At 41.1% G+C, this 13,898-nt stretch overlaps 3 protein-coding genes across 3 annotated transcripts in view; 1 reads left to right on the forward strand and 2 right to left on the reverse strand.

Moving 5' to 3' along the window:
• The window catches only part of shmt1 (serine hydroxymethyltransferase 1 (soluble)), a 12,282-nt gene extending 7,447 nt beyond the window's left edge, over positions 1-4,835 (reverse strand). Inside the window, exons 1-10 of the mRNA XM_005946214.3 lie at positions 4,656-4,835; positions 3,891-4,033; positions 3,637-3,782; positions 3,423-3,538; positions 3,154-3,314; positions 2,329-2,410; positions 1,978-2,190; positions 1,733-1,846; positions 1,519-1,641; positions 8-124 (exon numbers count right to left, since the gene is read on the reverse strand). Of these exons, the coding sequence (XP_005946276.1) occupies positions 8-124; positions 1,519-1,641; positions 1,733-1,846; positions 1,978-2,190; positions 2,329-2,410; positions 3,154-3,314; positions 3,423-3,538; positions 3,637-3,782; positions 3,891-3,983 (1,165 nt within the window). The 5' untranslated portion in view covers positions 3,984-4,033; positions 4,656-4,835. The remainder of the gene's footprint in view (positions 1-7; positions 125-1,518; positions 1,642-1,732; positions 1,847-1,977; positions 2,191-2,328; positions 2,411-3,153; positions 3,315-3,422; positions 3,539-3,636; positions 3,783-3,890; positions 4,034-4,655) is intronic.
• A 2,001-nt stretch (positions 4,836-6,836) lies between these two features.
• Positions 6,837-10,634, reverse strand: pdap1b (pdgfa associated protein 1b). Its single transcript, XM_005946215.2, has 6 exons — positions 10,484-10,634; positions 10,126-10,217; positions 9,475-9,579; positions 9,216-9,337; positions 8,783-8,934; positions 6,837-7,294 (listed from the first exon to the last, which is right to left on the reverse strand). The coding sequence occupies exons 1-6, from the start codon at positions 10,494-10,496 to the stop codon at positions 7,230-7,232; spliced, it is 549 nt and encodes a 182-aa protein (XP_005946277.1). The 5' UTR covers positions 10,497-10,634; the 3' UTR covers positions 6,837-7,229.
• A 221-nt stretch (positions 10,635-10,855) lies between these two features.
• bud31 (BUD31 homolog) lies at positions 10,856-13,200 on the forward strand (the record flags this gene model as incomplete). The annotated part of the gene is given in 3 exon segments (XM_005946217.3): positions 10,856-11,200; positions 11,650-11,772; positions 13,034-13,200. Coding segments are annotated over 3 exon segments (384 nt in total), but the record flags the coding sequence as incomplete, so codon positions are not given.
• Positions 13,201-13,898: the final 698 nt, after the last annotated feature.

Raw genomic sequence — 13,898 nt, forward strand, 5'->3', positions numbered from 1 at the left:
TAACTACCTGGACAGGTGTTTTTATTACAAGCAATGGCACATGCTTCCAGGACCTTCTCTGCTCGTCCTCCATCGGTTCCCTTGCTGCGCAGGTCCAGCAGGATCAGATGGTTGTCAGAGCCGCCTGCACATTAAGAGATTACAAAAAGGAACATTAGATGAGCATGAAGCTACAAATCATCCATCCACCTTTTTAACCCCACTGAGATAGTGGAGCGCTACACACTGGGCAGGCTACTCCATCACAGAGAGATGATCAATCATTCAGGCTCACTCAGGCTCAGGATCATCAGTTAAGTCAATGACCATATAAGGCTGATGCTGTAATTCAATTTTAATGAATTGATATTTTCCCCCTTTGCACCTACACGCTGCTGCACTCTCGTCTTCCAATCAAAGCAGTGCAGCAGATCTTTCATTAGGCATCTCAAAAGCTATCGTTTTCTTCTTCTGAAAAAGACTCAAAATCAGTTCTTTTGAGAGCAGATCCAATTTTAGGGAAAAGAAAGTCACATGGTGCAAGATCAGGCAAATACAGAGTGTGGTGTGGACCAAAGAACCTTTCAGAGAGAGCAGTGTGGGTCCTGATGAAAGAGGGAACCATTTTCCAACAGTTGTAGCCTCTTTTTCTTCACCCTTAGATAAAAATGTTCAAGAACCCATTTATAATAGAGTTTTGGTTCAATCCCTTTTGTTAATTCCTCTAGAACCCCGTCCTCTAATCCATAATTATGCTCTTAATGTCAAAGAAAACCGTTAACACAGCCTTGAACTTGAATTCTTTCATCCTTGGCAACCCAGGTGATGTCCAACCTTCTCCAGATATAAATACACCGGATTTGCTTCAATTTGTTTCACGAGTTTATCCCAACCGTGGGATAACCTTTGCCTAAATGTCCTTCATGTTGTGCAAAGATTTCCCTAAGTCTCTTTGTTGATGGACACATTGCTGCAATCATTCTGACGCCTTCATTTGATTTGTTTTCGAACACTCGTTCTTGGGCATCCATGGCGTTCCCCGTCCTCGGCATCCTCCGAAACATTCACAGGATCTTTACTGCCACGCAAACACACATGAACATGCTGGCCTTCTGAAATTTATAAACAACCCTCTCTTTTGAACTCTATCTATCTATCTATCTATATCTATATCTCTATCTCTATCTCTATCTCTATCTCTCTATCTCTATCTCTATCTATATATCTATATCTATATCTATATCTATATATATATATATATATAAGGGAGGCTTTATAAAGCATCGCATGCACCATGTCTCATGTTCACATAGGACATCAATCAAATAAGATTGATCAGGGATGGATGGTCAAGTTATTGCGGGATTGGAAACTTCAAGCCTCTTTTACTCTGAAGAATGAAAAAATAAAAAGTAAAGGGGCTTAGTTATACTTTTTGCATCCATGTTGATTGCTCTTCTCCCACTCAGTGTATTTTCAGCTGGCTGTCATGGCAATTTTCTCTTCCACTTGTCTATTATGGTGCTCTGCAGTACTTACCAGTGACAATCTTGTAGCCATGGTCAATAAGAGCGCTGGATAGAGCCCTGCAGTTAGCGAGAACCTGCAATTGATAGGCCTTAAACTCTGGTGTCATGGCTTGCTTCAGAGCTACAGCAACACCTGCCATTTGTAGGAAAAGAAACAAACAAAACATGAGCCCAGTGAGAGACATGAAAATTAGTAAAAAGCGAAAGTGGAAGAAAATGATGACCTGCGATGGCGTGGTTGTGCGGTCCTCCCTGCAGTCCGGGAAACACGGCCTGGTTAATCAACGACTCCAAGTTGTACAGAGTCTCTTTTCCTTTGGCATCCACATTCCGCACTCCTGAAGAGATGGAGTGAAGACGAGAAAGAGGAGAAGGTCAAATAAAAATAGTGAATTCACAGATATCAGTGTGGGGAAGAGCAGATTTACAACAAGACAAAGGGAGAAAAAGCTTCAGGTCCGTTTTATACCTTTTCTGTAAAAAATAAGCCCAGCACGGCAGCCACGCAGTGTCTTGTGCGTCGTCGTGGTAACAATGTCACAATGCTCAAAGGGTGAGGGCACCACTCCGGCAGCCACTAATCCACTTATGTGAGCCATGTCTCCCATCAGATAGGCACCGTTCTCATTAGCAATCTGCTTCAAGCGGGCATAGTCAAGGTTGCGAGAATAGCAGCTTGTTCCTGAGAAAGACAAAAAAAAGACAAAGTGTAGAGATTTTCTTTTCTTCCCCCGACAAATACCCTCAGATTTAAAGTTCCCAGTCACTGCTCACTGATGCATAAAAGTAAAAAGATAAAAACATAGGAGGGATGAACTACCTGCGATGATGAGTTTAGGGTGGAAGAGTCGTGCATTTTCCTGCAGCCTGTCATAGTCGATGTAGCCAGTCTCTGGATGGACCTGGACAGAGAAGCAGCAGACCACATCATAACCAAAATATAACACCTGCTATACACAAGATGAGGACAACACCACATAGTTGGACTTTGGATAAAACTTGAACCAAAGTGAAATCAGTCGTTTTGATTTTGTCCACATTTACAAACGTAGACAGTCACAGCAGATACTGGTCAATTTTAATGAATCTGACGATATTTTTTTTCAGCATGGATGGCATCACAACCCGTGGGAGATTCAGTCAAACTTCACAGATGTGTAGTTCATTGAGTCTGAAGTACTCACTGGTGTTACAGATGGTGTGCTCCCACCACGAGGTGATTTCTAGTGCTTTTTGTTTCCAAAAATCTTATCTTTGACCTTATACACCACCTTAAACAGCAATATCTAGTCAGCCGATCTTATGACTTTAATTGAATGAATTTAAGTATGTAGACATGATCAGCGTGACATGCTGAAGTTCAGATTGAGCATTAGAATGGGGACAAAAAGATGTTGGTCTGAGTGTTTCAGAAACTGCTGAGTGAGCGGCAGTTCTCTGATGAAAAAGCCCTGTCACTGTCAGAGAAGAATGGCCAAACTGCTTTGAGCTGATAGGAAGGGAACAGTAACTCAAATAACCGCCTTGATTCTGTGATTTGTCCCAGCTGTCGTGAGGAAATACCAGAGCACATCGCATCTTTGAGAAATTTGTTCCCAACTCCGACAGAGCCTTTTGGTTCCCGACCATACGTGCGCATACATACCTTGTATGGCATGGACTCAAAGAAGATTGAGGTTGCCGAGATTTTTTTCTTCTCAGTCATGAAGCCGTGCGTCAGGTGACCTCCATCTGGAAGATCCAGCCCCATGATCCTGCCGTGGGGCTCCACAACAGCCGTGTAGACGGCGAAGTTTGCAGGTGACCCTTACAGAGAAGCACAAACGGTATGACAGTAAGTGACAGGAGCACAGCAGATGTTGCATGCCAACGGGTGTAGTCAGACTCAGATTTAAATGCATCCATATTTGATACCAGAGTATGGCTGAACGTTGACACCCCATTTCTCCGAGTCCAGACTGTAGGCCTCCAGTGCTCTCTTCTGACAAAGTCTTTCTAGCTCATCGATATGCTCCGTACCACCGTAGTACCTGTACACATGAATCATGCTCACCATTACAAATAATGTTCATAATGTTAATGCCACACTAATGAGATTGAGCCAGTTGGGATTTTAACTAGATTGTACCTCTGGCCAGGATAGCCCTCGGAGTATTTGTTGTTCATACAGGAACCCAGCGCTTCAAGAACAGCTCTGCTGGCAAAGTTCTCAGATGCTATCAGCTCCAAACCGTACGTCTGCCTGTGCTTCTCTTTTTTAATAATGGAGAACACCTGAATACACACACACACACACTTCTGTTAGGTGGGAACTCTCAAAGGCCCATTATTAGGTACACATTTATTAGGTAATTTGATGTTTTACCTCCACTAAACACAAACCTCTGAGTCGTTGACTGCCAGCGGCTCCAGCAGCATCTTGTTGTGCGATTCCCATTCTTCTTTGCTTATATGATGGGCGTTAGATAAAGACATGATTGCTGTTTTTTTCTTGGTCTCACAAAGTGGAAATCTAAAAGATGAGACTTTTACACAGACATAAAAACAAAAACAATTTCAATTTGAAAGAAACGAACATCTGTGTGTGATGATACAGCATGCAGACAGTGCTGCTGACAAACTGGCCCTACAGATGCTCCATTATTGCAGCACAAAGCCTCAGACAAAGAGTGAATATGCAGCAGCACACCACCCCTGCTACAGTATTATAGTGATAAGGCTAAACTTTGAACCATAGCACTGAACAAAAAGGTCACTGAACTACACAATAAGCCGCATCACTGGTTATTTTGTAACCCAGATAACAAGCTCACTGCTCCATGAAATCCACAGCTGCCAGATCTTTATCAGACTGTCTCTCCTCATGACAGTCATGCATCTGTGCAGCGCATGCTTCTCATTACATCTCCTGACTGACCCAGAAAGACAGCAACAGCTGTTCAGTGCACACGCTGGCTAAGCCTGAACTGAGAGGACCCCTGAACACATCATCAAGTTTAAAAAACACAAAACGTGAAAACTTCTACCTGCAGAGCTAATCTGCTTTAACGAAGGTTAAAGTGCAAAACACATTTACTTCTCCACATATTTTCTCCCTGCTCGCATTAACATTACCGTCCTCTGTGTGTGAAACTTTAACCAGCTCACCGTCTGTGGAGACTCCCGCGCTGTCAGCCGGACACTGAGCTGAAGTTCGAGCCCCTGAGCGCCAACAGTAATATCTGCTTCTCAGCGGAGGGTAAAGTCCGCCAAACTTCCCACCAATCAGCGCATCGCTTCTTCTTCGTTTGCTTTTTATCCTGCGTGCTACATTCTTTACTGCCACCTTGTGCTACAGGCACAGACATGAAGACGACTGTGAGGAAAACTGGAGATCAGCTCACCGGACACATTATTAGGCACACTTATTAGCATGCTCATTAACTAAAAAATCTAATCAGCCAATCACATGACAGCTCATCTGCATCTCTAGATATGTAGATCAGGTTCAAAGTAACCATCAGCATGGAGAAGAAAGGTGTTTTAAATGTCTATTCTGAGGATTTGCTGTGATATTCCCACACAAACATATGTAGAGTTTACAGAGAATGATCTGAAAAGGGGAAAATATCCAGTGAGCAGCAGTTCAGCTAACCCCCTTCCACCATAGGAATCTTACAGTGGACTGAAAACAGGAGACATTGCATTGGAAAACTTTGCAAAGAATTTTATTTCTTGTAAATGTAGTCATTAATAATAGGAGGGGTTGTGGGTTGTTGTTGTTTTTTTACTTACCTCACATTGGCCATGTTTAGTAGCTGCTTTTCTGGATTTTTAATTTTATATTCAGTTAAAACAAACATTACTTTTGTCCTTGTGCCTTACTCCTCAGTCCCTCACATAGACCGGTGTCTGTGGAAGAATCCCAGCAGATCAGCAGTTTCTGAAATATTCAGGCCAGCATGTTTGGCACCAACAATGATGCCACATTGAGTCACTTAAGTCACCTTTCTATCCCATTTTGATGTAATTCAAAATCAACAAATCAGTGCATTCCCAAAAGCACTGATTTGCTGCCAAGTGATTGGCTGATTAGATAGTTGAAGTTAATGAGCACCTAAAAAGATGTACCCAATGAAGTGGCCAGTGAGAGTATATCTATGCATACCATGATGAAGAACAGCTGTAAAATAGCACTTCTCATATCTAACTTTGGACTGTTGGTGCCACCACAAACACACGTCTAACAGAAATCACATTAATTCCATATTAAATCGTCCACAGTTAAGATCAAAGGATAGATAAATGTGATTAATAGCTTCAGTCATTTCCGTTCATTATAAATGTATAACTCCCAAAGAAATAAATTATATTTTCATTGATGCATCTTCTCATGTGTATTTAAACGCAGTTCTGTATTTTTCTACAGTTTTGCATCTGTGGTTTGACTGAAGCTTGTAAAATGTTATTTGACTTTTGTGCGTCTTTATGAGTCTCTCACATCATTGTGGTGGAATTTGTGTGGGCCCACTTCTTAACTCGTGAATGACCTTTCTTACTGCAGCATGACAGACTTCAAATTGCTTAGAAATGACCTTATAATGCTCCCAGATTAATGTACAACAACAATTCCTCCTCTGAGATCAGTGCTGAGGTCTGTCCTGTTTGCGTTAACATACACACAGCCCAGCAAACTGACAAAACCTCTGTTTTTATGGAGGTGGCCACACTGACTGATGATCAGTTTATCAAGTTCATTTGATTAGCAGAACTTGCCACTACTTACTGTTTCTAACAGAATTAAGAGGGTAAGGGTGGACTTAGTTTTTCATGTGAGTCAAATTTAGGTTGATAGGATGAATGGTTTCTTTATCTGAGACTATTTGTGTGCAAGTTAATTTATTGTAATAAACATAATTTGATAGCAACAAAGGGTTAGGGTAAAACTTTAATTTGTAATACATGCACTGAACCCATCGTGCCATGAGCTTTTTCATGCCATAGAATGAGTGTGGCATCTGGGACACTGGTCAAATCTTGATTTAAATGCTCCTAATTATTGGGTTGCAGGTAATGCTTCCATGCATTATACCAAGGACTACCACACTTCCAAAGCCATATTTTACTCATTTTAATTTATCAGTTACATTAACTGATAACTATTTGGTTTTTTTAAATCTACCTAACGAATGCTGTCTAAACCTGCAGTGAATCGGCAGACTCCACAAAGTAAATATCAGCTGACTTCCATATCAGCGGACCCAGATGTGGACTCTTGCACCTGAAGTTACAAAAGTCTCCTCTACACCAGGACATTCCGGTAAAGAAGCAAATAAATGAACAGACACATTTCACTGGTTCATCTTATTAATCTGAAATATTTTCATGAGTCAGTTATATACAATGTAAGTCCCCCCCCCGAAAAAAAAACCCAAACAAAAAAGAGTGGCAAAACTCAGTTAGGAAAGTTGAAATTGTACAATGATGAGTTTACCATGTTCAATATCGAGGGGTTCATCCCAATGTACGTGAATTTGATTTCAATTGTAGCTTTACTTCCTGGAAGGAACGAGGCCGTTATTCCCACGCCAAAATATACACAACCCCTCTTCACTGGTGTCTCCTCCGACGGTCACACGTTACAGTAAATATCAAATACTCTTCATAGATCTTCCTTTAAAAATAGTCAAAGATATATTGCCTCAGTCCATGCGCAAGTGAAAACGCTTCGGATACTGTGCATCATTTGAGAGATAGGGAGTTTATTCCTCTAGCTGCCGCCGCCGCCGCCGCCGCCGCTTCTTTTGCTGCAAAGAGAAAATTCAAGATGAAAACAACCAGTTGTTGTAGTGGACCTAGGATTGATTAACTACTAATCCACGACTACTGCAAATGCTGGGATTGTGTCAATACATTTCTGGAATCAGACTAGACATCATTACATGCTTAATAGACCATCTCAGAGCAGGAAATCAGTCACATGAATCACAATTATTTTGGAGTGGACTAAGCAGGATTAAGTACTTTGTCAGCTTTCTTAATTTAATTCTGAACTTCAGTGTGCATGACTCAAGTCACAGCCTGACCTGACTATCAGAAATGTATCTACACATGGCAACAACTGGGTATTATTGTCAAAGGTCTGTTTGACAGCAATAAGTGAGTATATTGTTAGCACAAGGATGCGACAAAATGTAATAAGCTTCAACTGTGTTTTGTGTTCTGCCAGTGTAAACAAGTGCTGTTTTGTTTTATTTTTTTACTCAGAGTCAACAGGAGACTTCTTTCACACAGAAATACATGCACACACTGTACAGGACAAGAGAGATTTATCAACACTAACAAGTTTATTAAAGTACACCTAATATGCTCTTTCTGACTTTTGTATCAACTGTGGACACTCATGTTATCAAGGTCAACGGTACAAAAAAAAAAAAAAAAAAGTTCAGGCTTCAAACTGCTCCAAACACTCAGTGTCAGACAGGTTTTTTTTTTCTACTGTTGACTCTGTATGACATTAATTAGAGCAGAGATCCTGAACATAGTCATTTCAGGAAGATGGCTCTGGCGTGAACACAGAAGCCTCGCCCACCTGATGTTTCAAGCCTGCTGGTTGGGCGGGACAGCCAATCAAGAGAAAGGTTTGTCTTAAAGGAGGAGACACTAAAACAGCCTATTGCAGACAAAGGACATACCAAAATGCTCAACCAAAGACTAGTATGAGAAATTATTTTAATTGATTTAGTAAACATAAAAAACACTTTATTGTAAGAGCCTCTCCTTGCTGAAAGTCAGTGAGGAAAGTAATTTATTTATTACTAACTGAAAACTGGAGATAAGATGAGTAAAAACATCATAAAACAAGTTCGGAGGTAACAGAAAGTGGACTGGTACTCCTATAGCACCTTTCCATTTTTAAACAGCCGTCTACAATCACACACAATAAATTAGTGCTTTTATCTAACCCTAAGCACCTTTTAATATGTAATATTGTAAACTAAACCTGTTACAATAATAAATATATAATACATACTGTATACTATTAAAAATAGTATGTATTTTCACTCCTCCAGCTGCCCTTAAGATATCATCGAAAAGAATGCTGAACACTAAAAAAAGTAATAGGGTGTAAGGTGTGCCAATAACAGTGCAGTTTTTCTGAAAATAAATGTAAAGAATTCACTTTCATTGCCAGTTTTCCTCACAGGAAACTCAACATTTACCACCTGGTGTTTAATTCAGTCTGTGCTGTTAAATAACCACTTATGAAATGCCTGCACAGCTGAGGTACTTACCTTTTTTCTCCTCTTCTTTCTTTCTTGCCGCATCCTCTCTCTGTTTTCTAATGATGGCGAGGCGAGCGAGGTCAGCTTTGGCCTGGTCTGTCTTGCCGGCCAAGTGCATCTTCATGTAACGCTCCTTGGCCTTCTGCTTCTCGATCTCTTCTCTGTGCAGAAGAACATGTTTCAAGGTTAGAGGAATGACAGGAGTTCAGTTTTCCTGTAATGTTCTACACACAAAAAGCCTTTATGACACATAGTCACCTCAGATTAGATTTGTGTGTACCAAACAGCTTTTTCTCAAACTGTTAACAATTTGCGCTTCAGGTTCATAATCCACAATAGTCCAAATCTCATAAGCTCATTGAAAAGGTTTCATTTAATACTATACTTTCAAGTAAAGTCCCCTATTGGCACTAATACAAGGTGACAAGCTGATGACACACACCTCTCTCTCCTTGACAATTGCCGGGGCTCTTCCAGCTCAATCTGCGTCACCTTCTTGGACTTCTGAGCCACTCTGTTGGGGTTCTCAATTTCTATCAATCCCTCGACACCGGCTCTCCTCCTCTGCAGACAAACACCAACATCTCATACAGTGCAAGCCAAACACTAACCACATATTGAGATAATAAAAAGTGCTTTAAGTGTGCACATTAAATAACACATTGGCCTTTATGTACATGATGGAAAAGCTGTGGCAGTACCTGGGAATCTTCATCATCGCTGTCCTCTGATCCAGAACCTGGTAGCTTCTCCTCTGCTGTGTCATTCTGAGCTGCACCTTCCTGCTCCTGCTCTTCTTGCTCTTGCTACAATACATAAATGACTGTTATTTTTTACATAATACATAATAAAGATGTTTAACTAATCATGTAATCGCTGAGATACTTTAAGAAAAAGAAGTGCAATTTCAACAATACATCTCAATTTCTCTACATGATATATTTTTGTAAAATGGCATAACCCCCTCCCTTTTTTTGGTAGCTCATTAAATAAAAAGGTTCTATAGCAGATGGTGAAAACTGTAACTTTTCAGTCATTTACTTGTTTAGCTGTTACTTAATCACTTTGGTTCAGTATGAGTTGTTATGGGGGGGACTGGCTTTTCTTTTTCAATAAGAAAACCTATGAAAAAAGTGGGCCGGACTGGATTATTTGCTGGACCGATTCTAGCCCCCTTGCCTTATGTTCGACATCTCTGACGTAACAAGGATAACTTTCAATCAGGAGTGTCTAACAAAAATGTATCCGGCTATGTTTTATTCTTTTCAGCTGTTTTCGCGTTGCATTGTGGGAAGTGTAGTCTCCAGCCGGTCTACTTGTGTGGGACATGACTGAGTGTACACTCCACCAACCTTTCTCCTCTCCTTTTCTGCCTTCATCTGGGCATCTATCTCTTCGGGGCTGGTGTACGTCCGCATCCGACCCTTGTGGCCACCTTTCTTACCTGGAAGGATGACGAAAAACACAGATATGATCGCATTTTGTACAGAGCACGAAAGAAAGAGCGGGCAGACAGGCATCAGATGAATCTGAGCAGTTTATAGACATGCTGGCACAGGCCTGCTTAATGCTGAAACATCATTCAGAGCGTAGTTATGCGAGTTAGAATGCCGCCCCAGCAGTACATGTCGATCGGGTGGCTAACAGCGGACAAACAAACATACAAAAATGATTTCAGTCCATTCAAACAACTTTTAGAGTCACTCTTACCTCCTTTTGGCATTTTAACAAACTAAGTCTTTACTATAAAGTCCCTAACCAGTGAACACTGACAGAAAACATAAATGTGACGGCAGCGACACAAACTGACAGCTGGCTAAACTCACAGTGGCAATAAGGAGCAGTATATTTTGAGTTGTCCAAGGATATGCCGGTTCATAAATAGTGAACACGTGGGGTTTTTTGGTAAGCCCGTATGCCGCTATGAACCACACATAAAATATTCCAAGAAACGTGTTAGTTATTTTTCCAAATAACATTGGCTATCGTAGTGTAGAAATCTAAATAATGCCCTTAAATGTAAGGCAATTTGTAAGACTGCTAAAGTGATGCAATAGACCAGGCCCAACAGTAAAACATACTTAACCGTACGAAATAAGTATTTTAGGGGAACTTGCATAGTTTATTAGGCTGAGACAAGTTTTAAGAAGTTACTTAACGCCTTTATAAAGAGGTTATCTTAAGTTTCGCGCAATGACGTCGTTCGAGAGACGGAAGGCCTTTTAATCAACCCCCGCATGTGACGTCATATATACGCGCCTGAGAGGGGCTCGTAAGACAAACAGGAAAATACTTAGAGCATTTTGTTGCATTTTTAGCTAAACAGAGACAAAATGCCAAAAGTAAAGAGGAGTCGAAAGCCTCCCCCAGACGGCTGGGAGCTCATTGAGCCCACTTTGGACGAGCTGGATCAGAAAATGAGAGAAGGTAGGCCAGGGAAGTTTCTCGGGGTGATCGGCCGTGGGGCTGTATGCGCAAAGTGAGTCCTGTGTATGACACTGTGAAGCAGCATGGTCTCCCCACACTGATGGATTCGGGTTATTCAGTTTCAGTACATGTTTATATTTGAAACACAAGTTGGCTCTCACCTGAGTTATGTGATGTACCCACAGTAAAAAAAAATTGGGGTGAGGTGGGGTGGGGGCGCGGGCAGTGGTTTTCCTGGATTTCCTGTTCACATCAGCTACATCCGGTAACTGGGAAGAAATGGGAAGCTCACCTGGCCCATCATATTTCTGCTTACAGGTGCCAAAATCCTGTGCGGGTTCACCACATTAATACATTGCATTGTATCAGTTCCCCAAGGCAGGTAGTCCTTGTGATGTCATGCTCCTGGTATCAAAGCTAACCATCCTGAATCTTGTTCTGTGTTCTAGCTGAAACTGAGCCGCACGAGGGGAAGCGAAAGGTGGAGTCCCTCTGGCCCATTTTCAGGCTGCATCATCAGCGGAGTCGATACATCTATGACCTATTCTACAAAAGGAAAGCCATCAGTAGAGGTGGGCACAGCCAGCTGAAGTGTTTCCATTACACAGGTTGTGTTTAGGGCAGCTATGGACCACTGCTAGCACTTTCATCTCCTTGGAGGACCACTTTAGTCTTCAAGTATTACAAAAAAACCCTAACAAACAAACAAGAAAACGCCCACAAAATACTTAAAAAAAATGTAGTTTTGTTGTTGTTGTTTTTTAATTTCAGATATTGTATAACAAAACAAAACTGCACAAGTAAACACAATTTTTTTCTAACTTCCAAATGAAGCCTTTTATTAAACTACCAAATAAAAAGATTGGCACTCTTTCTGGCCAGACACGTGACAGCACGTCTGCTAATATTTTGTTTGTATTTAACACAATAAAATATAGACATAAGTGTACACAATAGTTTTTGAGTGCTAGTGAAAATGGTTTTCTTTACAAATAATTCTCTCACTGAAACACTCACAGCCAATCCCTCAACATGTTTATACTCTGCTCATTTTGCCTTCGTATTAAATAATTTTTTGCTTTTTAAAGAACTTGTTTTAACATTGCACTCAACAACAAACAAATCCTCCCTAACAAAAAAGGAATTTCAAGGGCCAAATTGCATTATATTTCTTCACGTCAATATACAGGCTGAAAGTGGCCACTGGGCTGTGAGTTTGAGATCCCTGGTCTAGGTATACGCATTCATAGTGCACTTACTCGGACTATACATGTGGAAAATGCATCTATGAAAAGCCATCAGTGTCTTCATTTGGTCCGGAGACTCGTGGCATTGGTGGCTGGGAAGAAACTCTTATGTCATGGCATCAGCAGCTTGTTTTGAAATGCAGTAAAGGCTAAAGCTGAAAATGTTTTTAAATAACATTAAAACGCTGGGGGGGAAAAAACACTGAAACAATAACCCTCTCTCCCCGAGGTAATTTGTACATTGACGAACTCTGGTAGGAGGTACAGGATTCCCTCATGTAAGCCTAACCACTATACTCATTTGTTCTTCTGTTAGTTAAACCGATTAATGAACATTACAGAGAAGTGTTTTTTGAGGTGAATATTTCAAATGATAATTATTAATTGTTATTCATTTATTCATTCAAGTGTGTATGCCTGCTTAGGGTGTTTGTCTTGATTTGTGTTGATGTCTAATTATTGATGCAACAGTTTCCTGATCCAGGACGAGTTTCTTCTATGGGAGATGGTAAAGGTATCTTATCTTAACATTTCCTGTTCTGGAATGTACAAGATATCAAACCTGTACTGTGTTTCTTCCTTGCAGAGCTATACGAGTACTGTATAAAGGAAGGCTACGCAGACAAGAACCTCATTGCCAAGTGGAAGAAGCAGGGCTACGAGAACCTGTGCTGCCTGCGTTGCATCCAAACACGAGACACCAACTTTGGAACCAACTGCATCTGCAGAGTCCCCAAGAGCAAGCTGGAAGTTGTAAGTCTGGCAGTATTTTAGCATTTCTTGCTAGAATCATCTTTTCAAACAGTTTCCAAGGAAACAACAGTTTGAGCTTGTTTCTGTTTAGACAGAATTTGTGTGTTTGTATGAAGAAAACACAAAAAGGAAACAGAAAAGGAGACTAGAAAGCTGAAAACGTGACTGTCAAATTGAAGAAAATATGAGCTTATTTTCTTGATCAGGCAAACACGTTCAATGTACAGTAGCTTGCAAAAGTATTCAGCCCCTTGAACTTTTCCACATTTTGTCACATTACAGCCACAAACATGAATCAATTTTATTGGAATTCCACGTGAAAGACCATAGATGGACAGCGTTTGTGAACAGCAGTTTTCAGAGCTTGCCACAGATTCTCGATTGGATTTAGATCTGGACTTTGACTGGGCCGTTCTAACACGTGGATATGTTTGTTTTAAAGCATTCCATTGCTGCCCTGGCTTTATGTTTAGGGTCGTTGTCCTGCTGGAAGGTGAACCTCCGCCCCAGTCTCAAGTCTTTTGCAGACTCCAAGAGGTTTTCTTCCAAGATTGCCCTGTATTTGGCTCCATCCATCTTCCCATCAACTCTGACCGGCTTCCCTGTCCCTGCTGAAGAGAAGCACTCCCAGAGCATGATGCTGCCACCACCATCTTTGACAGTGGTGATGGTGTGTTCAGAGTGATGTGCAGTGTTAG

This window comes from Haplochromis burtoni, unplaced genomic scaffold (assembly GCF_018398535.1).
Source record: "Haplochromis burtoni strain Fernald_Lab_line unplaced genomic scaffold, NCSU_Asbu1 Contig_464, whole genome shotgun sequence".
Classification (NCBI taxonomy): Eukaryota; Metazoa; Chordata; class Actinopteri; order Cichliformes; family Cichlidae; genus Haplochromis; species Haplochromis burtoni.

What these genes read in the sequence shown, in the direction of transcription:
- pdap1b (XM_005946215.2), bottom strand. An exon ending in GCGATGATGAAGATTCCCAG is followed by an intron (nt 9,338 to 9,474) that starts GTACTGCCACAG and finishes GTTTGTCTGCAG; the next exon opens with AGGAGGAGAGCCGGTGTCGA. An exon ending in CAATTGTCAAGGAGAGAGAG is followed by an intron (nt 8,935 to 9,215) that starts GTGTGTGTCATC and finishes TCTTCTGCACAG; the next exon opens with AGAAGAGATCGAGAAGCAGA.